General features: G+C 39.6%; 2 protein-coding genes across 5 annotated transcripts; one reads left to right on the top strand and one right to left on the bottom strand.

The window, feature by feature from the left end:
• Positions 1–2,125: 2,125 nt before the first annotated feature.
• On the bottom strand, positions 2,126–5,332 carry LOC102716486 (probable glutathione peroxidase 4). The gene is made up of 6 exons (XM_006650036.3): positions 5,196–5,332; positions 4,988–5,064; positions 4,817–4,878; positions 4,261–4,379; positions 2,528–2,695; positions 2,126–2,433 (listed from the first exon to the last, which is right to left on the bottom strand). Exons 1-6 carry the CDS (start codon positions 5,247–5,249, stop codon positions 2,404–2,406), a joined length of 510 nt encoding a protein of 169 aa, XP_006650099.1. The 5' UTR covers positions 5,250–5,332; the 3' UTR covers positions 2,126–2,403.
• A 4,684-nt stretch (positions 5,333–10,016) lies between these two features.
• On the top strand, positions 10,017–24,101 carry LOC102716023 (protein HUA2-LIKE 3-like). Of its 4 annotated transcripts, none has more exons than XM_040522873.1 (13): positions 10,017–10,371; positions 10,840–10,926; positions 13,237–13,313; positions 16,245–18,404; positions 19,381–19,837; positions 20,407–20,515; positions 20,599–20,711; positions 20,797–20,978; positions 21,618–22,056; positions 22,170–22,788; positions 22,920–23,072; positions 23,554–23,600; positions 23,683–24,101. In XM_040522873.1, exons 1-12 carry the CDS (start codon positions 10,234–10,236, stop codon positions 23,577–23,579), a joined length of 4,560 nt encoding a protein of 1,519 aa, XP_040378807.1. In that variant the 5' UTR covers positions 10,017–10,233; the 3' UTR covers positions 23,580–23,600; positions 23,683–24,101. The 4 variants fall into 4 exon arrangements, with proteins under 4 accessions (XP_040378807.1, XP_015690830.2, XP_006650098.3 ...); XM_015835344.2 differs by having other exon boundaries at positions 21,618–22,086; positions 23,554–23,593; XM_006650035.3 differs by having other exon boundaries at positions 21,618–22,086.
• Positions 24,102–24,381: the final 280 nt, after the last annotated feature.

Genomic DNA, 24,381 nt, shown 5'->3' with positions numbered 1-24,381 from the left:
GATTTTTTAAAACAACTTTCCTATAGAAATTTTTTTTAAAAAAATACATCATTTAGCAGTTTGAAAAGCGTGCGCGCGGAAAAAGAAAGTGGTAACCGGTAAGTTATCTAAGAGGGACGGACAAACGCGGCCTTAGGGCTTCTTCGGATTAAGGAAATTTGGAGGAACTAATGCCTTGTTTAGTTCGCAAAAGAATTTCCCAAAAACATCACATCAAATCTTTAGACATTTAAATAAAGCACTAAATATACATGAACATTAAAACTAATTATACAATTATGGGGGAAATCGTGAGACGAATCTTTTGAGCCTAATTAGTATATGATTAGCCATAAGTGCTACAGTAACCAACATGTGTTAATGACGGATTAATTAGACTCAAAGATTCGTCTTACGGTTTTCTAGGCATCTGAAATTTGTTTTATAATTAAACTATGTTTAATACTTTAAATATATGCCGTACGCGTTAACGTTAACGTGACACCCTTCCAAAAAAATTTCCCCATCTGCTAAAATAAATCCTACGATAAAATCATGTTCAGTCTGTAACCCATGATGCCGAAGGCATCCTTTGGCTGAGCTCTCCACCAAAGTCAGGCCATAGATATTCTTTCCTTTGGCCACTGCACCCTGCACTACTGTCGTAGGCATAAAAAAAGAACTTCTTTACGTGTGTGCGAGTGGTGCTACTGTGCGTGCGTTGACCCCAAATCAAATGGACGGAGATTGCCTGCCTGCGGTTATTGCTGTAAAGTGTGTAGGTGCAGCTAACAGGTGCGCTCTACATCCCACCTCAAATCAAATAGTAGGCCTTACGATATTTATAAATGAAAAAATAATTTGTAAATAAAATTTATATATATATATATTCTTAGCGATATAAAAGTAAGGCACCGTAAAAAAACCCTAAAATATATTTTAACTTTACGATTAAAAATTTAAATTTTAGTTTATAAATATAAGAATTAGAGAAAAATAGGGGTGAAAGTGTAAAGACAAAACCACAAACCATTACGATATGTTTGTTGGTAGGATGGAATAGGACTATTCCATATTCCATCACGTACGTGGTGTTTGATTTATGGATCAAATGGGCTAGGTTAAACCAGGAGAAAATATTTCCTCGTTATACTGGTGGAATGGTTCACAGAATCGGTGGGACTGGGTGGAACGGGACGAACGCAGGACGGCGCATCGCACGCACAGAGAGAGGGGGATGAGGGCATCGCGGTGGCCAGGAGGGGGCTGGGGTCGGCGCCGCCGGGAGGTGAAGGTCTCGCCACCGCCGGGGGAATGAGCTCGCCGCCGCCGCGGGGAGTGGCCAGTGGTGGGGGGACGAGCTCGCCGCGTCGGGTGGGGGCCGAGCTCGCCGCCGCAGGGGATTGGCTGAGGATGGGGGGTGGGGGAAGAGGTCGCCGCGCCGTGTGTGGGGGGGGGGGGGGGTGGTCGTCGCGCTAGGGGGTGTCCGAGCTCACCGCCGCCGCGGGGAGTGGCTGGGGGTGGGGGCCCGAGCTCGCCGCGTCGGGGGTGGCCAAGTTTGCCGCCTCCGTAGGAGTGGCCAGGGGTAGGGGGAAGAAGCTGTCGTGCCGTGGAGGGGGTGGTCGCCGCGTTGGGAGGTGGTCGAGCTCGCCGCCGGCGTGGGGAGTGGCCTCGGGTGGGGGGAGAGCTCGGACTTGCCGCCGGCTGTGCTTGCTGTGTTGTATTTTTTCCTCCGTGGCCTCTGTACGCTTGTCGCCGGAGGGGAGTAGCAGTACATATTAACATATATGTTTCTTCTTGGACAGTATATATATGCTTCTTGTTTCCTCTATATGATTTTAAATATAACTTGTATAAACAAACACAACATTATGTTAGATTATTTAAATATTAATTATAGTATCTCATATGCATGAGAGGTAACTTTACCAACTCATTGTGAAAGATAATCATATATAGTCATCTAACCTCCATCCTTTGAACCAAATAAAGGATAGATTCACTCCATTCCATCTCATCCCTCCAACTAAACAGAAAACATGGTTCAACCCATCCCACCAACCAAACAGAAAAATAAAACCAACCCATCTTGAAAATCAAAGATGGAACTAACCCATCCCACCTGGTCCACGAAGCAAACACAACCTTACCGTCCACTGCACATAGTTTCATCTTGTCGATCGTACATGTTATGTCTCAGGAATCTCAACAGTTGTTTTAAGCCAAGCCACAAAAATCCAGTATAGAGGAAACAGTACTGCCTACCCAACTCTACTTACAAAGATAGATCACAAATACAATACACGAATGAGGGGAACATTAGAAAAAAAACTATTGAGCATCCCATAGGTCTCTAGATATTACAACCAGAATACCATATACTTTGCCTACTTCTGCAAATCAAGGATGGGGAGGGTATGAGATCTAGTTCTCGAGTGCCTTCTGGATGTCTTTCTGTACATTTTAAACATATGTATTAGAATTTTTTGCGTGCGTATAGAGGGAGAAGAGGATGAGGAAGAGAGAAAAAGAGAGAGAAAAGAGAGACCTCAATTGACATTGGATTGGTCGCAGTTGAGTATCTGTCAATGACTTTACCATTCTTGTCGAGAAGAAATTTGGTAAAGTTCCACTTTATTCTAGATCCAAACAAGCCAGGTTTGCTAGCTTTCAGGAACTTGTAAACCGGTGCAGCATCTGGGCCATTTACACGCACCTGCAGATCCAAATATTGAAAAATAAGTAAATAACCATCAGCTTCCAATAAAATAAAATAAAATAAATCCTACCCTTGCTAGTTAGTATGGCTATGTAATGCTTGTCAACAAAATGGGATTCAAACAACTACTCAAAACACCTAATTAGATAGTATTGTTTTGCATTAGGGTCAAAGTTACAATACAAAATATAGAATTAGTCTATAGCTATTATTTTAACCGATTGAGAATTTTTTTAATAAATCAGGCAAATATCTTGTGGCAGATATATTGTAGAGATTTTCATCTTCATGAAAATTGTAAAGTAGGCTCTTTTTTATGGCAATGTGTCCTAAAACAATAGTTTAGTTGAGGCATTAGCTAGACCTGAATTAGGGGATGGCACATCAATTATTTCCTGAAGAAGAATATCCTTGTGTACATTCATATGCATAAGGGAAAATGTGAAGATCTCAAAACTTCTATTGCTGGATGAATAGATTATGACTTGCAAGATTTTCACTTCTGTTATAAATTGCCAGTCTGAAAGAGCAGTTTGTCATAATCTCTTTTGTAGAGAAGCATGATTACAAGGATACCTGATCTCCCTTTTGTGGATATAGTATGTTTTATTGTGTACAAAAAAATCTATAATACTTTCTGGTTGGTCTGAAACCTGTCCTGTCATAGATTTGGTTTGGAAGAATAAATGCATGTTTAAGCATAAAGTATTCTTACAAACACTTTTGAAAAGGAAAAATCAGTGCAAGAGGAATGGTGAAGAACAAATAACTTAACTCGCAATCTGTATTGTGCTATATGTAATTTCAGCGCAGGACTGGATGCAACTAGTTTCTTTTTTGTCTGTTCATCAAACCCATTGAGATACTCCAATTCCAAATATAAGCTGTATTGCCTTCACAATCCATTTCCTGAATATAAACCATCCTAGAATTCTGCCATTTTCCCTCGTCCCCTCCCTGGTCCTTGCTAAATAAATGCTATCACTCCAATGAATAAATGACCCATCTTTTTCAAGTGGTATAATGGAGAGAAACAAAATCACTTGATTTACTTTCTTAATCTTCATGCACGCATTTAATTAATTGGTATCATTGCTATTGCTTGACGAAGGCACATGCTCGTCCCATGAAAGCTAATTGGAACGTCTGGACATAAAGGAAAAGAAGCATGCATGAGAACGGTCCACTAGTGAGGCACAGATGGGCAATAACTTTGTACTTGGACTTGGTTTGGCTCAAACCATGATGTTGTAAGATGTTGGTTGATGCTCTGAACAATTGGATGGGATAGTTTGTGTTAAAAATTCGAGTTTATCATCTGTAACATTTTGGTTGCTGCTAGAGTTTTAAGGCCTGTGGTTTGAACTTTCTGCTCCTTTTGATCTTTGTGGATTCATATGTATTTTATTTATTTTAGAATAATTTCCCTACTGTTTCATGTTAAAAAGAAAAGATACATATAGTGTTCTAAGCTACCAATAATAAGGGACTCAAACTGATATTCATTAATAAAAAAAAGGAATTGGAAGATTCCAGTTCCAGCAAGCAGGCAGGTCTCTTACCTTCTGAAAAACTGGATATTCAGCTTTAAATCTTGTGCAAGCAAAGTCCTTTATCTGTTGGTCAGATCCTGGCTCTTGTCGCAAGAACTGGTTGCAGGGGAATGCTAGTATCTCAAAATCTAGTCACGTTGGAAGCAGATGAAGTTAGTTTTTATCCTAAACCCAAAGATAAATTGGAACTTTTAATGAAGTACTCCATCCATATATAATCAAATACTGAAAGTAACATAGTAAAATCCAATATGTCCTATGTATTGGATTCATTAAGTAATATTCGATCAGAGAGCCATGGGACTTAGAATGCATAAATTACAACATGCCACTATAATTTTCAACTAAATTCAGTCTCCTTGCAGTTTCAAGAGTACGAGCTATACTTTGATAACACTGATCAGAGTAACATGTTACTCCTTTCAAAAGGATAAAAATTTACAGCCTAGTCACCAACAAGCTTCCATACGATGGGTGCTACTCTAGTAGTCCAATTCGAATAATTAGCATAGTTCTTCAGTCACTGGGCATCGCCAAGAACACGCGTAGCGTAGACTGGACTGACCTGTGTCCCTGTATTTCTGATAGAGCTCCGTCAGCTGCGTGTAATTGGTCTCCGTGAACCCACTGCCGGCACAGATCAAAGGCGGTCAAGTCAAGAACACCATTTTCGCGCGTCAGGAAGAAACTCCTATCTACACCAACGACGAGGAGAGGCAGGAGCACGGCGCGGTACCATTTGGAGGCGACGTTGACGACGAGCAGCACCTTCCCCTTGTACATCCCCAGGCTCACCTCCTTGCCGTTGCAATCCTGCCCAGACAAAAATTCAAAAAAAATAAAAATCCCCAAGAAACGAAGAGGAGGAGGAGAAAAAAAAAAGTCTGCAAAAATCCTCCGCGTAATCCTCCGGGTGAGAGAGAGGGGAAGGGGGATCGCCGCACCTTGACGGTGAATTCGTGTATGGAGGTCTCCGGCACGGACTCCGCCGCCCCCATCGCTCCGGGCTCCGGCCCCGCCTCGCGGATTTCGCCGTGGAAGGGAGAGGAAAAGAGGAAGGAAAAAAAAAAACTGAAATCCTCGGCGCCTCTCTGATGGAGGAGAGCGTGCGTGACTTTATAGGTGGGTGTGGCTAGCCTGGGAGGAGGGGAAGCTGGAGGGTGGGGCCCACGCAGCAGTGGCACAGGCTGCCCGGCCCGCGGCTGGTCGGGTCGGCGGCTGCGGCGGGCTGGTCTGGCAAGCAAAGCGTGGAACGACTTTATTTATTGCGACGGCAAAGGTCATTTTTCTCGGTTTTTTACCCATGCTCGGTGGCGTATCCAGCATTTTCATTTGGATGGGTCAACTTAGACCCCGTTTAGTTCAAAAACATTTCTTAAAAACATCCTTTTGAATTTTTAGATATTTAAATAAAACATTAAATATATATAAATATTAGAACTAATTACATAGTTATGGAGAAAATAGTGAGACGAATCTTTGAGCCTAATTAGGACGTGATTAGCCATAGGTGCTACAGTAACCAACGTGTGCTAATGACGGATTAATTAGACTCAAAAGATTTGTCTCGCGGTTTCCAGACGGAATCCGAAATTTGTTTTATAATTAGACTACGTTTAATACTTTAAATGTGTGTTTAAAGTTTTGATGTGATGTTTTTTAAATTTTTTTTGCAAACTAAACAATGTCTTACATAAATTTTTAATTATCACAAATATAGCATATAATATATAATATAGTAGAAATATAAAAATGATCAAATATGTATTTGACATATATTAATAAATAATATTTTGTATTTATTATATATATTCACTTAAGTTGAGGATTTTTTTTTCACCCCTGTCTCCGCCCCTGCCCATGCTACTTAGGGACTGTTTGTATCCAAGGATTTTTTTAAGTTTCTTGTCACATCGGATGTTTGGACGTTAATTAGGAGTATTAAATATAGACTGATAACAAAACTAATCGTATAAGTAAAGACTATTTCATTAGACAATTTTTTAAGCCTAATTAATCCACGATTAGCAAATGTTTACTGTAGCATCACATTTGCTAATCATGGACCAATTAGGCTTAATAGATTCGTCTCGCGAAATAGTCCAGAATATGAGGTGGGTTTTATTAATAGTCTATATTTAATATTTCTAATCAGTGATGTGACGGGGACTTAAAAAAACTGAGGGAAACCAAACACCCCCTTGAATGTCTTCCATGACTATGAATATGTCGTCCCACCGATTTTACAGATTTTTAATAAATTGGACTCTGTTTTTTGATAGTATATAATAATACAAATTTAGTTTAAACAAGTGGTATTATCATAATTAGTAAAAAATTATAACATTCTATAATATATTTTTATAGTAAAACATGGGTATTTCGCTAGTTAAACGAAGCCTAAGAGCGGAGGGGGTGGCAATTCTAACGCATGAACATCTATGCGCCTGTTGGAACAAACATTATATGTAGGATTTTTTTATAATTTGGATTTGTATGTATAATGTTTTATATTTATATTAGATTGTTATTTATATATATAAGTTGTACATAGAAACAGATATAAAGTATATATAGGAAAAAATATCCACATGAAAATATCATTTAAAAAGTGTATCTACAAATATTATGCAGCGAAAAGTTTATATATAGCGTTTGTATATAAAGTTATATAAACATTATATATATATGAAGTGCTCGTGTAGATTAACAGGTGTGCAAACGTTCGCCATTAGTCCTTTCACAAGCAGGACAGTATGAAATGAAAGTGTTTCTAAATTCGAATGTATCATAAAATGCCTCGTAAAGCATATCGGTCGGTATTCCACGTGGTTATACTTACACATATTACTTTAATCCAACTATTTTATGTTTAATCTTTTGACAGAGGATAATGGCATAAAGTGGCTGTGTTTTATACTTTCCCGTTTACTCGATGGTTTACCAAGTTAAATTTTAAGAATTAATTTTATAGTTGAGTTTGGATTTTGTTTTTATCGTCGTCTATTTTTTATAATGACTATAAACCATAAATATTATAATATTATGTATACAAAATGTTAGTTACAGATTACTGTTATTGTTGTTATGTGTTGCTTCATTCCTATTAGCATAGCTCAACTAGTCAGAGTATTGAGGCCGCGTTGGGCTGATGGAGTGATAAGTTAACTTATTCGGCACGAAAAACGTAGTAATAGGTTAGTACATAATTAATTAATTATTGATTATTAAAAATATTAAATAGATTAATATGTTTTAAAACAACTTTTCCTATAGATTTTTTTTGCAAAAAATACACCGTTTAGCAGTTCGGAAAGTGTGCCTGTGAAAAATGAGAAGGTTAAGTTAACTTGTGGGTGCTGTTGAACGCGGCCTGAGTTGGCCCCAATATCGTTGGATACGAGAATCCATTGTTGGAGTAAAGCATAGCCTAATAATTAGGGCAATACATGAACTGCAAAAATATTTGTGTTGATATCCGTAAATTAACTTTTAATGATGTTTCATACTTTCGTAATCCCATGGAGACTTGGTTTCTAGCAATTAAATTTTGTCCCTTAAAAAATTAATTAGTAGGGATTACCTCCAATAAAGTTATGGGTGCATATTTAATTAGTGCCTAGAAAGTACCAGAGTATCGATAAAATGCACCATAGTCATTTTACCTACTACTAATTTATCAAAGAATTAATATAAATAAAGTATTTTACGGGATGGATGGAGTAGTATTTTAAGAGATAAACCTGCTTGGCGAGTTTAAATTCTAAGAAGCAATAGATAATAATTTGATAAAATAGGTTAGAATTTTAGCTCCTGATGTCTAGTCCATTCTCTCAATTCTACAACTGCAGATTCTCAAAATCAAGTGCCATTTATGGAGGTTTTGACAAATGAAGCTTACATGAAAAGTTGTAGGTACTACGAGATCCTCTAAACAGAGCCATAGTATATTGAACATGATAAACATATAAATAACTATGTAACGCATAAATATCACCTGATAAAGACTCAATATTGTTATACTAACAAATATTTATGTTATTACTAGAGTAAATTGCACGTTACGCCACCCTAAATTTAATTTGGACTACCCTTTAACCAATATTTATTCAAAGGACTACCCTTTCTTCCATTTTAGTTCACTATAGATCCTTCTTCCTCCAACTCTATGTCCTTATATGCACGCTGGAATTAGCCAAAGCAGACTTATATTAGAGTAAATGCCTGGCCAAGCGGTTAGCTAGAGGTGCGAGCGCTAAGTTGCAACAGGCGATGACATTGTCATACATTTGCCGAACAAGCAGTTCCACGTCGTGATCGTGGTCATACATTTGCACCAGTATGCAGTAGGGAGTGGAACACACTTGATGTCTTCAAACGTATCTTACTAATTTCTTTCTCTAAAATTTTTATGCCTCTAATGTGTTCGATGAAATGAGGCAGTTGGATGGTTTGCTACTTGCTCAGCTTAGGGAGGTCGCTGTTGCGAGTTGGCCTCTTGAAGGAAAGGAGTGGGAGAAGAGGGGGACAATAGCGAAGGAAAAGTGGTTTAAAGTGAAAAGAATGATAAATAGGTGATCTAAGATGAAACTCATCTAAAAGTAAATGGTTCATTATGCAATTCACTATTATTATATATAGTAGTAGTAAAAGGTACCATCAAAGTATATTTATACCTAGTTTGAAATTTCTCATTTATTCATATGCAAATAATACTAATAAAATTTTGGTATCCACATCATTGTAACAACATTTGTTCTATGTGGAGCCTATGTTCATTATAATTCTATTGACTCTTACTTTTGATTTATACATTTATTGATTAATAAACAAGTAATAAAACGTCCGTCTTTAGTCTTTTTTTCTCCTAGCTCAGTTTTGGCTTCTTGTCATCCACTAGATATGTTTGCACGATGATATGTTACATAGATGTGCTAGCAAACACAAGGATCTTGCTTATCATTGAACTCACGAGGTATTATTAATTGGATGTTTCTCTTTATTTTTTTTTCAAACATATGTTAGATCGATAACTAGAATCTTGCTCATATTCATCGTAGAAAAATGAGTAGCCTCACATATATATATGTCTTGTCAACCTAGTTTAGGGCTTGTTTGGGGGAAGCTTCTCCCAGTACAGCTTTTCTCAAAAGCTGCTTCTGCCAGAAACTGCCCTAAATGATCCACAACTTCTTAGAATCTCTAGTTATGGATTCTAAAAAAATAAACTAAAAATATAGAAGCTGGAGAAGTTGGGTTTAAGAGTTTTTCTAGATTCCCAGAAGTTGGCTAACAAGCAGCAGCTTCTCAGAACCCCAAACATGGCCTTAGTTTTGTTGCTGCTTAGCTTTCCTCTTGGTCTTATTAAATTAAAAACATCAACTAACAACAATATACTCTACTGGGATCGAAATTAGACCACAAGTAACAAAAATACTATCACTACCTTTTCATAGTTAAAAAAACACAAAAAAAAAAAATCAACGGAGATGGCAGTAGCAGAGAGCAGGCAGATGGCATGCGGCGGCAGAGCCACACCATCCACATAACACCCCGCCCCCTCTTCGTCACGCGCACCGCCACTCCCACTTCACCCTTCCCACGCTCTCCCTTCCCCTTCCTTCCGCCGAACTACCCACCCACCCAACCTCACACGCTCTCTCTCTTTCTCCTTCCCTTCTCTTCTCCTCAACTGAAAAAAAAAATCCCACGAATAAAACTCGGAGGAAAAAAAAAAGAAGAGAAGAGGGAGAGGGAAAAAAAAAATCCACACATGCGGCCGCCGCCGCCGCCGCCGAGGACGAGGAGGGGAGGAGGAGAGTTGGGCGCCGCCCTCGCCGCTTCTTGTGGTGCGGCCGCGTCACGGGGCATCGCCGTCGTCGCGGGGGGCCCCGGGGCATACTCCCCGTGAGTCGTTCCTGATCGCCGGTGGTTGAGGGGTGGAGACAGTTGGGCTGTGGCGGGGCGGGCGGCGGGAGGGGGATGGCGCCCGCGAGGAAGAAGCGCGCTGCGGCTGCCGCCGCCGCCGCGGCGGCGGCGGCGGCGGCGGCGGCGGCGCAGTGGAAGGTGGGGGACCTTGTGCTCGCCAAGATGAAGGGCTTCCCGGCGTGGCCGGCCATGGTGAGTTTGTGGCGTGCTCGTAGTTTGCTGATCTGTGGCCGTAATCCGTGTACTTGCTTAGGGGGGGTGGCTTGGGGTTAGGGGATTCTGGGGGTAGCTTGGCTAGGGTTTGGTTGGGGGCGCGCGAAGGCAGGTTCTGGGCTGCGGCGTGTCCCTTCTTGCTAAATCTTAGGGTTCTTGGATGGTCTCCTGCCCCGATTTGGCCGTTTTAGCTGTTAATCCGTGCTAGCTTCGTGGTTTTGTTCATTCTTGTCGTTGTGATTTGGTGTACGTGGGGTTTCAGGTACATGTACTTAAGAATGATTGGATCTTCGACTGCAAGAAGCTTTCTGTGTCCCACTTCCTGCTGAGCTTTCTAGATTAACTGTTAGTTTGTACTGTAATTTTGACCTAGCTCGTGTCAGTCCCTGTTAATTTCTTGGTTTAGCGCTGCCTTATTGCTAAGATTTGACTTTGCTGGCGATTTAGGGCTTGGATGGTCTTGGGATTTTAGGTATGATTTGGGTGATGTCATGCTACCTGCACTATGTTTGGAACTTTGAGTATGCCATGAAGGTAGGTCTTTACCAAATTTTGTTCTTTGAAGTTTATCAGTTACAGACGTGGTTTTATATTTTATTCTTCATGATTTCGCATCGAGTGACTAGTTGCCTTTTGTAAGTTTTGACGATTTTCTGATTATTTGGTTGGGAATGAAGAGGTGTATTTACTATCTAGGGTAAGCACTACTTAATCATAATCTTACTATTTTTTCTGTTAAAATCGTTATCTAGCATTTTTTACCTAGTAAGCACCATATACCAAAATAAGAAAAACACTGTTTTACATATTGTTATCCGTTTGCTTTTCTTAGTTTGGTGTGCACATATTCTATAGTTAAAGTGAAATACACTACATATACTTCCTTGCATGTTGAATTTGATTTTAATTTGGACCTTGGAAGGCAGGTAGGCTGGTATGAAGAGACTACCCTTTTCTCATATTGGAAGGTGTACCACTGGTTTAGTATGCACGACAACTTGAGGACTTAAGACTGACCGGCAGTTTCAACGTTTGATTTATCTCTTCAGAAGTTATGGGTGTTGGGTTAATATGCATGTTTGTTTTTCGTCCATTGATTTTCTGACTCACTTTTAGGTTTAATATGTAAAATGCAAACAGTATAATATGAACTTTGTAAGCGTGTAAGTGTGCAGATTGTAGCACTCGATTTGGTAGACCTTTTTATCTCTTATTTTCTTCACTTTCAATGTTTTCAAATCGTAAAGTTGAGGCTAGTTGTAAGGGGACCGATCAGATGATTAGTCATCGATCAAGTTCATTTAGTCAGGGCTAGTCATCCTTCTACCCAGGACTTGTGTGTATGTATTTATACTACTAACTACTATACTGTTGTATAGTACTATAGTATGTTTACTTAAGTATAACTATACATTAGATTACTACTATACTAGTCAAATACATTGTAATAAATGTGTAAATAAGCATTTTTAGTGGCTACTTTGAGGCCTCTTTCAAACTAGTTGTCCACCTCCCAATTACATGACTAACCATGATTAATCAATGACTAATCGGACGACTAGTTTCCTGATCGAGCTGATCTCCTCGAGGTGCATGATCGAGCCACAGGTTTCGATTATGCTGACTAATCATGATTAATCGTGACTAATCGGATGACTTAATAACACTGCTCATTTGATGTATCACTGGTTGGTGCATTACAGTATATAACTCTGACTAGGACCGATATAGCATATTCTATAAATAAAGTCTGTCAATTCCTTCATTCTCCTACAACAGTGCATTGGGCTGCAGTGAAGCGAATATTGAGATATCTAAGGCAATGTACAAAAATGGGGATTGGAATTCATAAGTCAGTCTCTACTGCTGTTAGTGGGTATTCTGATGCAGATTGGGCTGGCAGTATAGATGATCGGAGATCCACAGGAGGTTTTGCAGTATTTCTTGGATCAAATTTAGTATCCTGGAGTGCTAGAAAACAGCCCACAGTGTCAAGGTCCAGTACAGAGTCAGAGTACAAGGCTATAGCTAATGCAACGGCAGAAATTATATGGGTACAAACCCTTTTGGCTGAACTTGGAGTAAAATGTCCTCAAGCAGCTAAAATTTGGTGTGATAATCTGGGAGCAAAATACCTATCAGCTAATCCAGTGTTTCATGCCAGAACAAAACATATAGAAGTTGATTATCACTTTGTTAGAGAAAGAGTGAGTAAGAAACTTCTTGAGATTGACTTTGTGTCGTCTGGAGATCAAGTCGCAGATGGGTTTACTAAACCATTGTCAGTTAGATTAATGGAGAATTTCAGAAGCAATCTTAACCTAGTACGGTTATGATTGAGAGAGGGTGTTAATAGAGTTGGTTTCTATCAGCCCGTATAAACACATCGGATACTAATCTATCTTCTAGAAGCTTAAATACTAAATTTATTACTGTTATAGGCTTATGATGGACTACACACATGTCATGTCATAAAATAGTAGTGTAGTGTTTCGTGATGTAGTTATCCTTCATTAGAACAAAAAGACAAGGATAATTAGCAAGGAACGTTGCGTTTCACATCATATCTGGCATTCTTCTCTGCTAAGTTCTGAATTAGATATAACTTAGGACAATTACATCAACACCCATGCAAGCCTTTCAGTATATCCCTGTATTTATTGTGTATTGGTATGTGTTACCACACAATTACATCAACTTTCGTGGAAGTGTGGAACTGCTCTATAAGCTTGGTTCTGATATTTTAGCGTTTATTTTTAAGTCTGAGGCATCAGTTTGAATGAACATGGAGTTTACATGCTAAGATATCATTTTAGAATCTAATGGATTTGTATATTGTTGCAGATAAGTGAGCCAGAGCAGTGGGGCCTGACTTCCGTTAAAAAGAAGCTGCTGGTGTACTTCTATGGAACTAAACAGATGTAAGTTTTAATGACAGAACCATGTGTCTTTATACGTGCTATCTACCAGAACATCTTTTAGAGATATCCTAAGATACTATCGATTAGGTTATTATCCTTCTTTTTGGCAAGAAAGTTCCTGGATCATCAATTTATTTACATGTTATGTACATGATTATGAAATGGGACTAGACATGATGTTTTGTTTGTAAACCTTGCATGTTCTTTTGGGACCATTGATATTGCACTTATCTTTGCATATGAACTACTATTGTGAGTTAAATAGTAACTTGCAGAGGAAATAGATCAAAGCCACTAGCAGCCTGGGTCATTGGTAGCTAAAACTTTGGGGACAAACTAGAGTAGGATTCTTTGGGATGTCGGAGGTAACCAAAATAAATGTGGCAATGAGCCTTGGTCATTGATTGAATTATGATGCTATTTATAAATATAAGGCATACAAAGGAAAATAGGTGGCCTATCCTCCCTGCCCCTCTTCTGCCAAGGCTGCTTCTCTATTGAACCATAGTGCCAGCCACCACCTCCCTTAGAGCCTCTGTTGCGAACTTGCCCTCTTTTGCATCCTACTTGCCTCTCCCACTTCCCCTCATGTCTGACGAAGCATGGTGGTGGTGAATGCTTCAAAAGCGATGGTGATCTGATGATGACTGGTTGCGGATGATGGGAAGCAATATCACTGTCTAAACTTACATATTCGTTCCCTTTCCCGTTGATTCATTACTAGGTGGCTTCCCGGTGGGCAACCAATGGTCACCGTGAAGCTGTGATTACCTGATTGGGAGTAACCTATCCAGGGTCACAAAGTGCTGATTGATTTCCTGGTGACTTTGCAGATGGAAATTTTATTTTTTGGGAACAGTTTGCATGGATTAAACCCTGACTTTCTGTTCCTTTTGTTTTTGCTGTAATTTGCAATTTTGCATGCAAGATTTTTTAGATTCTCTCCTTTGCATTCTGGGAACCTGAGAAATGTAATAAAGTTAAGGGAGGGTTTGAAGGTTGATCTCACTGACTCAAATTCTTATAGTCTAATTGGAATATTCATTAGGTTGGGACAATTGCCACATATATAAAGGATGATAGTTATGTCTGTCTTACACCTAGTAGCTTAGCTTATTGCCTTTTTATATAAAAAAATACTTCAACTACTTAATTACTTCACCACTTTAAAGCCACGATCTTGTTAGTTCATGTTACTTTGGGATTAGAACATATGAATTAGGATATTAGTATCCTAACCATTAGTTAGGAAGTAAAAGCTGTATTCTTGAGAGAATATATGGTTCAGTGTGAATAGCACCAAATGAGTATGTAGCGCTGGAATCCTTCCTATAAAACAGACCCATGCAATCTATTATGCATTAAGCAATGAATGTACAAAGTTAGTCTAGTATAGGCATGGCAATGGGTAAATACCCATCGAGTAAACCCTAGACCCATACCCACCAGCAAAATTTTGTACCATCAAAATACACATACCCGTCACGGGCAGGAAAATTTCTCTAGACCCATACCTGCTTGGGTAAACCTTACCCGTCGGGTCACCCATGTACCTATAACAGTTTAAAACAATCAAAATTGCATAGTTTCCATATAGTATATTACAGTAGACACTACATACTTAAGACATCATATATTCACGTAGTGTGGTGGAAAAGATATGGATGGTTTAAATATCTAGGGTTTTGATTAATTAGGCTAGACTAATTTGATATTGGGCCATGACGTGCATTTAAACTTGTGGGTATTTATTACCCATGGGTAAACGGGTATGGGGATCATAAGAACGTTTCCATACCCACGTATCCATCGGGTGAAGATATTTGCCCGGTTACTTACCCGTGGGTGATATATTTAGTTCATACACATACCCTAATAGAGTAAATACCCATCGGGTCTCGGGTCCCCATTGCCATCTCTAGTCCAGTAAGCCTCATAGTCTCTCTAGCATGACAGGGAGAAGTTCTTCTGGCCCTAGTAGAGGTTAGGTTACCCTATCCAGCAGCCTCATAGTCTCTCTAGCATTTTGTGTCATATTTATGCTCCTGTAATTCTTATGTGTGTTTTGTTATCCCAATCAATAATCATGAGCAAGCATCAAACTGAATCGGTGTAATGAGTTTTGGAGTCTCCGCTCTTGTACCTCTTAAGAAGTGGATCCAGTTATATGCTTCCCACATGTGGTCTTTTCTTTCTTTCTTTTTTTTTTTTTGTGTGTGTGTGTGGGGTTGGGGGGGGGGTCGAATGTAACCATTTCCCCCCAAACTAGTATTACTGCCAAGCTTTGAGAAAATTTTGATTAGTTGGCTTTAAGTTTTTCTCTGATAGTTAAGAAATTTGTTCCGCCGATAGGTTTGGTTAAAGTTGTCCTTTGGGCTAGCAGTGGTTAAAGTTGTCATTTGGGCTAGCAGTACACCGTTGTTGATGTATTATGTATATGCCAAGGGCATAAATGCTCCACAAGGTTGAGCTATGAATTTGCGATCTATGAAATCTGCTCCACACGGCTGTTAATGACTAGGAAATGAAACATCTTATACATGTAAAGATTTGCTTTATGACACTTGATCCGTGAATGTAGCGCTATCACACTTCCACCCTCCCAGTATTGAATTATCCTATACCATTGTGGTTGTGTTCCATGTGCTCTTATCATCATCTTTGTGGTAAGAAGATGTTCTTTTGAGTTTATGTGATGTATTTGCAATGTATGGGCTATGGACTAACTAAAACTCACTGTTGGTGGCTTGGTAGTTGGTTCAATGAAAAGTGTGAAATTTCACTTTTTTAATTTAGGGTCTAATATTTAAAACTACAATTAGGAAATTCTAGATAAGACATGGTATACTGATTTGGAAATATGTGATATACTGATTTCCTTATGTATAACCCTGCATACCTACATCTGACTTCCTGTTCTTTTTATTGTAGCGCTTTCTGCAACTATGCAGATCTTGAAGCATTCACTGAAGAGAAACGGAGGTCTCTACTCTCTAAGCGACAGGGCAAAGGATCTGATTTTGTGAGGGCAGTTGATGAGATAATAGATGCTTATGATTCTTTGAAGGAAGGTAATAATAAGCTTGGTTTGGCTACCAATGAAGTGAAGCCAGGTGTAAAAAACCTTGCTAATAATAATAGCAGCGTGGATACGGAAGGTCTATTAAATAGCTCTAATATGGGCAGTGATAAAAAGCAAGAAGACCATTCCATCGTTGCAAGTGGTCATAACACGGTCGATTCTGATGAGCCTTCTGTCACTGCAGTTGGAAGTGAGCGATGTGTTGTAAATTCTGCTCCTGATGATCCTACTGAAAATGTGTCCATCCTTGATGAAATGAGAAATATCCCTTTGTCTACCAGTTCAATTTCAAAGAAGCTAAGGGATGCACAGCCTCAGAATTGCTATACGCGGAGTAGGGTTTCATCACTACGGAGGTCAAGAAGTTCACTAAACACTGATACCAGAAAAGCTCAGGATGCTGGCAAGCTTTCAGGTGGAACCAGTTTGGCTTCAGTTGGTTTGGCTGTTGATGGCAACAAGGAAGGTTCCACTCATCATGTGTATGTTGAGGATGTAAAAGGTAACTCAGGTTCCCCTTCAACACAGGATGATGTTTGTTTGCATTCAAATGCGGGCATCGACAATCAACCTGGCACACCTGGCACTAGTAACAACAATAAAAGGTTGAATACTGTGGTCGATAGTACCTGTGACAGTGAAGCATCTCAAAATGGAGCTTCAGAGACAGAATTTAAATCTCATGAGACTTCAAGTATTCCCATGAAAAAATCGGTTATTTTCAAGAGAAAGAGAAAGCCAAATAGAAAGCAATTTTCTCATTCTACAGACAAGGATGGAGAATTTCAGGCTGAGTTAAGTGAAAATACTGCAGATTCTCCAAATCCAAAGACCGAAGTAAATAAGTCAGATGGAGATGAGCACTTGCCATTGGTCAAAAGGGCAAGGGTTCGAATGGGAAGGCCTCAGTTGGAAGATTCACCGGTTGATAAGATTGATGCTACTAATAACAGACGAGAGCTTGCTATGCTTCAAGATCGATGTAATATGCATAACACAGTTACACTACCTGGTGATGATTGCTCCGCTGAGCAGTCAGCAGTGGTAAATAGCGTTTCCTTGCAAGGAAGAGTTGCAAATACTGTTTCGAAGCCATCATCATCCAAGCTATACATGCCTGGTCCATCAAATGAAGGTCAGTCTGCTTGGAAGAATAAAGAATATCAACCAAAGGTTTTAACGTTGGATGTTGAAGCTGCTTTGCCTCCATCAAAACGTCTTCATCGTGCCTTAGAAGCTATGTCTGCTAATGTTGCTGAAACTAATAATCTGCCTGAAGTGACAGGGTCAAAGCAATTGATTCCAAATGGCTGCGTGGCTTCAGAAAACAGGCACTCTAATAAATCTTCAGACACAGTAGTCACAACCACTAATGGATCTGCAATAGCAGAAAGCTCTAGACCATCTTTGTGCACAGAATCCATGCATAGCCCAAAGTGCAAAACACAACACTCAGAATCAATTTTGCAAAATAACAGTCTTCCTGCTTCTGCTTCTGTTCCTTCAGAAGCAAAAGATGATGAAAGTCATATTGTTACAAAAGACAATATTTGTGAAGAAACTCACGTTGATAGCAAAACTTCTGATTGTTTGTTGGTCTCTAATGAAGTTGTGAATGATGGCTGCGGGAAAGGTTCAGCTCTTTCAACGAAGTTGAATGAGTCTGCTCTCGGTGGTTCACAGACCATAGCTGTTCCTGATCGTTTATCTTCATCTTTAGGGACAACTAGTGTTAATGAGGTTGCCAAACCAATCAACTGCAATGAAGGCCCAAAACCAGTTGACTGTCCTGCATATGATACTGACAGAAGTGTTCAGAGATGTGATGAGCCAATTTACCAATCGAAGTTGCCTTCTTCTGATAATAATGTGATCGGTGATTCTGTACCCAATAATGAAACTGTTTTAGCTGAACCAGTAGTCAATGTGGCTGATACAGCAAGCACCTCTTCGCTGGCCACTAAATCTTCCAGTATACAATCTGATGCAGACACACGGACATTTGAAGTGTAAGCTTTCATGCCAAATTGACTTCCATTATGTCTGCTATTTGTTTACCATGATATGCTCCATATCTTCTTGTTCATCACCTTTTTGTGACAAATTTAGGACATGCATTATTTTAGGTTTGCTTCTCCAAATTTATGCTGATGTCTCATTTACTTCAAAATAATAGATAGTGCATAATTGTGTATACAAGAATAATTTTGATCTATGCCCTTGTAATGTCATTGTGTCAACATGATGTTCTTATCCATGAAAATGCATTTCTTTAGAGATTCAATCACTTGGGTAATGTATGTCTTAAACATATTACTAACACTTCATAATATAGTTGACTGAATAAAATTATATGGGCAAATTGATGCGCTCTGGAATCTATATAAATGGCATGAATGAATGAATGATTATCTTGTTTTGCAAATCAATGATGATCTTATTATTCTAATGCTCCTTTGTAGATTCGTTAATTTATGAGTTGGGTTTTCAAATATTCTGATTATAACTTCTTTAGTTATATCATTTAGATCTTTCCAAACCATGGCCTTGTGGATCCTAATATGTATTGTGTGGGATATTTCAGTTCACAATTCTTTATCAAGGAGAATTAGTTGGGTGTTCTACCTCCAGGCGGCCCTAACTTATATGTCTGCTCTATCTTGATTTTAACTATAGAGCCTATTATTGGAGTCTGACATTACTATCCAGTGGAAAATAATATTTAGGTCCCAGTGGCTATGCCATTCTTGGTTCATGACTGAAATCTATGTGTTTAGCTGTACACTTTCCAAACCTCCTTGCTCTATCTTAGCAGGAATGCTTATTTTGCAAGATACAATATGATGAACTGATGACCTATTCACGCAGAATGCCTTAAATAACAACTCTTTTGGTATATGTTGTACCTTATGAATTTGTACTTCATAAATTTGATTTAAGATGGCCTTCTGAAAAGGCATGACAATACTTACTTTTGTATTGCAGGCACACCTTCTCAGCTTTGGCATTAAAAGAACTGAATCATAGAAACCTAAAGGATAAGAACACTTCTCCAGATTCGATGCCTATGAAAGAACTTATTGCTGTTGCACAAGCTAGAAGGTTCTCTCGGTCAACTTCTTTTCCAGATACCTTTCTGAATGCCAAGTATATTGCTGAGACAGTAGTTGATGCACCTGCTTTCAACGAAGGATCACAGAAGCAGCTGTCACCTTTGAATCGGATAATCAGATCCACCTCTACAAATGATAATATTCATTCTAGAAGTCCTTTTGGTAGTCAGCAATCGAAGAGCTTGAGCAAGTTAACAGGGCATGATGAGGCTAATGCAGCACGAAAGGCTTTTGGAGCTTTTCTTGGTATACTGACAAGAACAAAAGAAAATATAGCACGTGCAACACGTCTTGCAATTGAGTGTGCCAAACATGGCATTGCCGGGGAGGTTAGACCATGCATGCCACTTCTTCTTTTTTTTCCTTCTACAGATACACTGGAACCTGTCATCCTCATTTCTCGTGCTGTTGCTGTGTCTTTCTTGAGTAGCATCATCATTTACTTGCTTGTAGATTTACTGATTTAGCAAACACTGTTGCTTTCTTTGTCTTGTGGTGGAAGGGGAAGTTTGCTTCTTGATTTGCAGGCTAATTAGTAATTATGATGCTATGTTTCTGTGCCGACTGCCATCTTTTTAGGATGGATCATCAGGCATCTGGAACTTATTGTTGTTCCTCAAGGGTCAATCGTATTTTCCATTAAAGAGCACCATGTCTTGTATTGTGTAGTTGCTACATGCTTTTGGTTTGGTATTGCAACATATCTCAGCAAACTTACGTACTTTGAAATAACCAATGATAATTCTGGTAGATGTTGCTTTGTTTACCACTTTATTCTCGTTTAGATTATGAAATCTTGTCTGTATGCACGATGCTTTCAGATTACCAATAAAAAGGATACATACCTTTCAAACCAACCAATTGCCAAATAATTTTCCTGATATTTTTGCATATTTAGGCTATTGATATTATTGTTGAGCGCTTGGAGAAGGAGTCGAATTTATATAAGAGGGTGGACCTTTTCTTTCTTGTGGATTCAATAACTCAATACTCTCGCAACCAGAAAGGTATAGCCTTCTGCCTTCATGATCCTTTTCTTTTATATTTTGCTTGCACTCTATTCTTTTTAATGCTGTAAGGAATTTTGCAGGTGGAGCTGGAGATGTGTACCCCTCTCTTATCCAGGCAGTTCTACCTCGATTACTTTATGCTGCTGCACCTCCTGGAAATTCAGCATGGGAGAATCGAAGGCAATGTCTTAAGGCAGGCACCTTCAATAGTCTGATAGAACAGGTGTCATTTGCAATGTTCCTTTTCTCCTCTAAAAAGTTTATGATTTTATTATCAGGTTTTGAAGCTTTGGCTTGAGAGGAAAACACTCCCAGAGTACATTATTCGCCACCATATTAGAGAACTTGAGGCTATCAATGAGGCATCTTTTGGAAGTTCTCGCCGTCCTTCAAGGACAGAGAGAGCTTTAAATGACCCATTGCGTGACAATGAAGGAATGCTTGTTGATGAGTATGGCAGGTATGCTTATCAAACTGATGAATGAAAGTAGTACGGCATGCATATAATATTTAATGTTCACAGACATGTGTCAAGTGTAGGGAAGCAGTCATAGTGGATTTGATGGGAGACTGCAATTTTGAGTAATTTATTAGGGCATGGATATTCTTCAGGTGATCTTGTTGGTCATTCAAGCAGTGTGCTATGACATGGATAAATGATGCTGACATCCAACTATGAACTATTGGATAAAACCCACCATAGCTAAACATCAGCTAGCAAAAAGAGTCGTTCCTGAATTATTGGGGTTGAATTTTGTAACATTGCAAACCTGGCTAATTTTTAGTTGGTATCCTTTTCATATTGGCTGTGTTTGGAAGAGCTGGCTGCTACTGCTGCAGCCCAGAAGCAGCTACATATCCAGCAAGCAAATTTTTTCTAGAGCTGCTGTAGCACTGTGGCTGTGCAGCCGCAGCCCAGCTGAACCAGTTAGCCCCATTATCTAAGAGAGGAAGCTATTTGTAAATAAAACAAGATATGCATCAATACATGCAGTGCATTAATATGACCTCATTACTTTAGCAATTCACTGTTCTTCATATTCAATTATGTAGAAGTGTCTCATCCAGTTCTTTCCCTATGTTCCATTATTTGTCACAGCAATGCTGGTTTTCAACTACCAAACTTAATTTCCACCAAAGTACTTGAAGATGATGATGGAAGCTCCTCAGAGGATAGAAGTTTTGAAGCTGTTACACCGGAACATGATACTCCATGCACTACTGAGAAGGAAGAATCACAAATGCCAGCAGAAAAGCATCATCGTGTCCTTGAAGAAGTTGATGGTGAGCTTGAGATGGAGGATGTAGCTCCACCATCTGAAGTTGAAGCTAGCACTAGATGTCGGCCAGAACAGATTGACACTAAATGCAGAACATCTGACCGACATACTTCAGATAATGGTCCGCCCCTCCCTGATGATAGGCCTCCATCGCCTCCACCATTGCCATCATCTCCTCCACCTGTTCCGCCACCACCACCTGCTCCAATTACTCAGACTGCACAATTGCAGCCAACTTTACCAATGGCATCTGATCCGGTTGGTCCGCATCCTCCAAGAGCTACCAATGTATGCATATTTGACTTCTCACATTCTCTGCAAGAAGTATATGGTTTTTTATTTAGAAACTAATGCTTACCTTTCTTTTGCAGAACATTCAGACACAGCAGCCAAATTCTATTATGGAACGCCCAGGCAGTATGAATCCTTCTGTAGCTGCATTGCAGCATCCACCATTTTGCAACTCAGGCTATGGGGGACATCCAAATCAGATGCCACCTCCGCCACCTGTTGCACCACTCAATCCACCTGGACCCCATGGCAATTTTCCTGCACCCCCTGCACCATATCATGGGAATAACTATCATCAACCCCCAATGGCATCGATACCTAATGAAGGATATCATTTGCAACCACCACCCCCTCCGCCTCCTATAAACCAATACCCCTATCGACCACCAGAACCTCAGCAACGACCAAGGCCTTGGGTTAATAATAGTTCATCCTACCCTGAGAGATACCGGTATAATGGACATGATCGAGATCATCACAGGCATGATAGAAGACATCATGGGCATGATAGACGACACCACTTTGACGATGGAGGATACCACTATGATGATAGAGGGTATCATTACGATGATAGAGGATATCACTTTGATGATAGAGGACATCATTTTGATGACAGAGGACGTTCCTTTGATGAGAGAGCTATTAGGGGACAAATGCACCATGAAGTCGCTGACAGGGGCAGATTTCCTTTTCCTCCAGGTACTTTTTTCGTGGATCGTTGTCATTTTTTTCCTGGCATAGTTTTCATTCTGTAAGGTCACCCTAGAAACACCAGCCATGAATTGTTATTGTACAATTCACCAATATTAAGTTAATGCGTCCTGTTCCAGACCATTTTGAAGCATCGTCAGCAGCCCCAGTGAACTATGGACGACCTTCAGATCCTCCACCAGGTCCTTGCTCTGGGTGGTCAATGCCTCCTATGTCATCTAATTATTCTCCCTCCAGACATTCTATGGAGCCTCCAGTTCCACACGTAGGAGGTCCGTTACATGCTCTTGTCATTCCACTTCCTAGTATAACTTGCATTGATTTGCCTCTTACCGTTTGATATTGGTTTATCCAAAAAATTCAGTTTCATAAGCTTTTGCCCTGTCAGGAGCAACCATATGGTAGAAACATTTCAACCTTAACTGTAGAACTAGACTGAAGTGAAAAGTCATGACGGGGAGGCTTGAAAGAAAATAATATTATTGTTAATGTTGTGACCAATGTTTTGGCCTCATCTTGTTTGCATTCTAATATAACCTGCACTAGTCCTAATCAATACTTCGTCCTAGTTCACGACGTATTTCGGTTGCGCTATATAAATTGTTTGGCATAATATGCTCAAAACTAACAAGCTTTCAGTTGCGCTATATAAATTGGTTGGCATAATATTGCTCAAAACTAACAAGCTGTTGAAAAGAGAAACTTCAGGTCGCATCAGGTGACAGGATACTAACTCATCATCTTTTATCGCAGCACATGGTAGCTGGAGGCCAAGATAACATTTTTGCTATATGTGAGTGGTATGCCATCTGTTCTGTTCCCCCGGTTACCATATGCGACAGTTATCTTCTGTTCTGATTCATCCTACATTCTGCTCTCCAGGGTTGATGCTTTTGTCAGCTGGGCACCTGGAGATGCTTTTGTCAATGCTCTCTGATTCTTCGGTTTCCTCCCATGGAGCCTGGCACCAAGGACCCTCCAGAAAAGAGGGAGATAAGTACATGCCTCCTTGTAAATATGTATCTTAGAAATAGTTTCTTCTGCATTTGTCAATGCAGAAGCGGAAGGCAGACCGACGACCGTAGCGAGAGCTGTATTGTAGGAATAGGCTGTCACTATATCAACCAATCTTTAGCCATAGGTTGTATTGCTACTTGCTAGCCTAACAATGCTGTATTTCTCTTCGGAGAATCTCATTGTTCATGTCCATTCATGAAACCCTCCTGGTACCCTCTGACAAATGCTACCCCAGATGACATACTGACACCGTACATAAATAACAAATACAAATCATTTTGCCACATTTTTTTTTGTCAATTGCAATTGGTATAGCTGCAGCACAAAAGCATCAAACATGCCTGTGTTCCTTTCATAAACACATCTTATGTATATTTGCTTTTGTTAGCAGTTGTGTAAGCATCTCTGTAGCGAGTTAGATTTGACCAGCTTTGTCAACTTTGACCACTTTTTTTTTTCTCACACGTGACACATCATCTATGGATAATTGGTTGTGAATTTCTTGTGGAATGAATCATTAGCTGCGCACCGTATGCAAGCTTGGCTGATGCCTACCATTGTGTT

The sequence above is a fragment of the Oryza brachyantha genome, chromosome 3 (assembly GCF_000231095.2).
Source record: "Oryza brachyantha chromosome 3, ObraRS2, whole genome shotgun sequence".
Taxonomy (NCBI): domain Eukaryota; kingdom Viridiplantae; phylum Streptophyta; class Magnoliopsida; order Poales; family Poaceae; genus Oryza; species Oryza brachyantha.
Note: the sequence above shows the minus strand (reverse complement) of the source record. Positions and strands in the feature narration are given on the sequence as shown.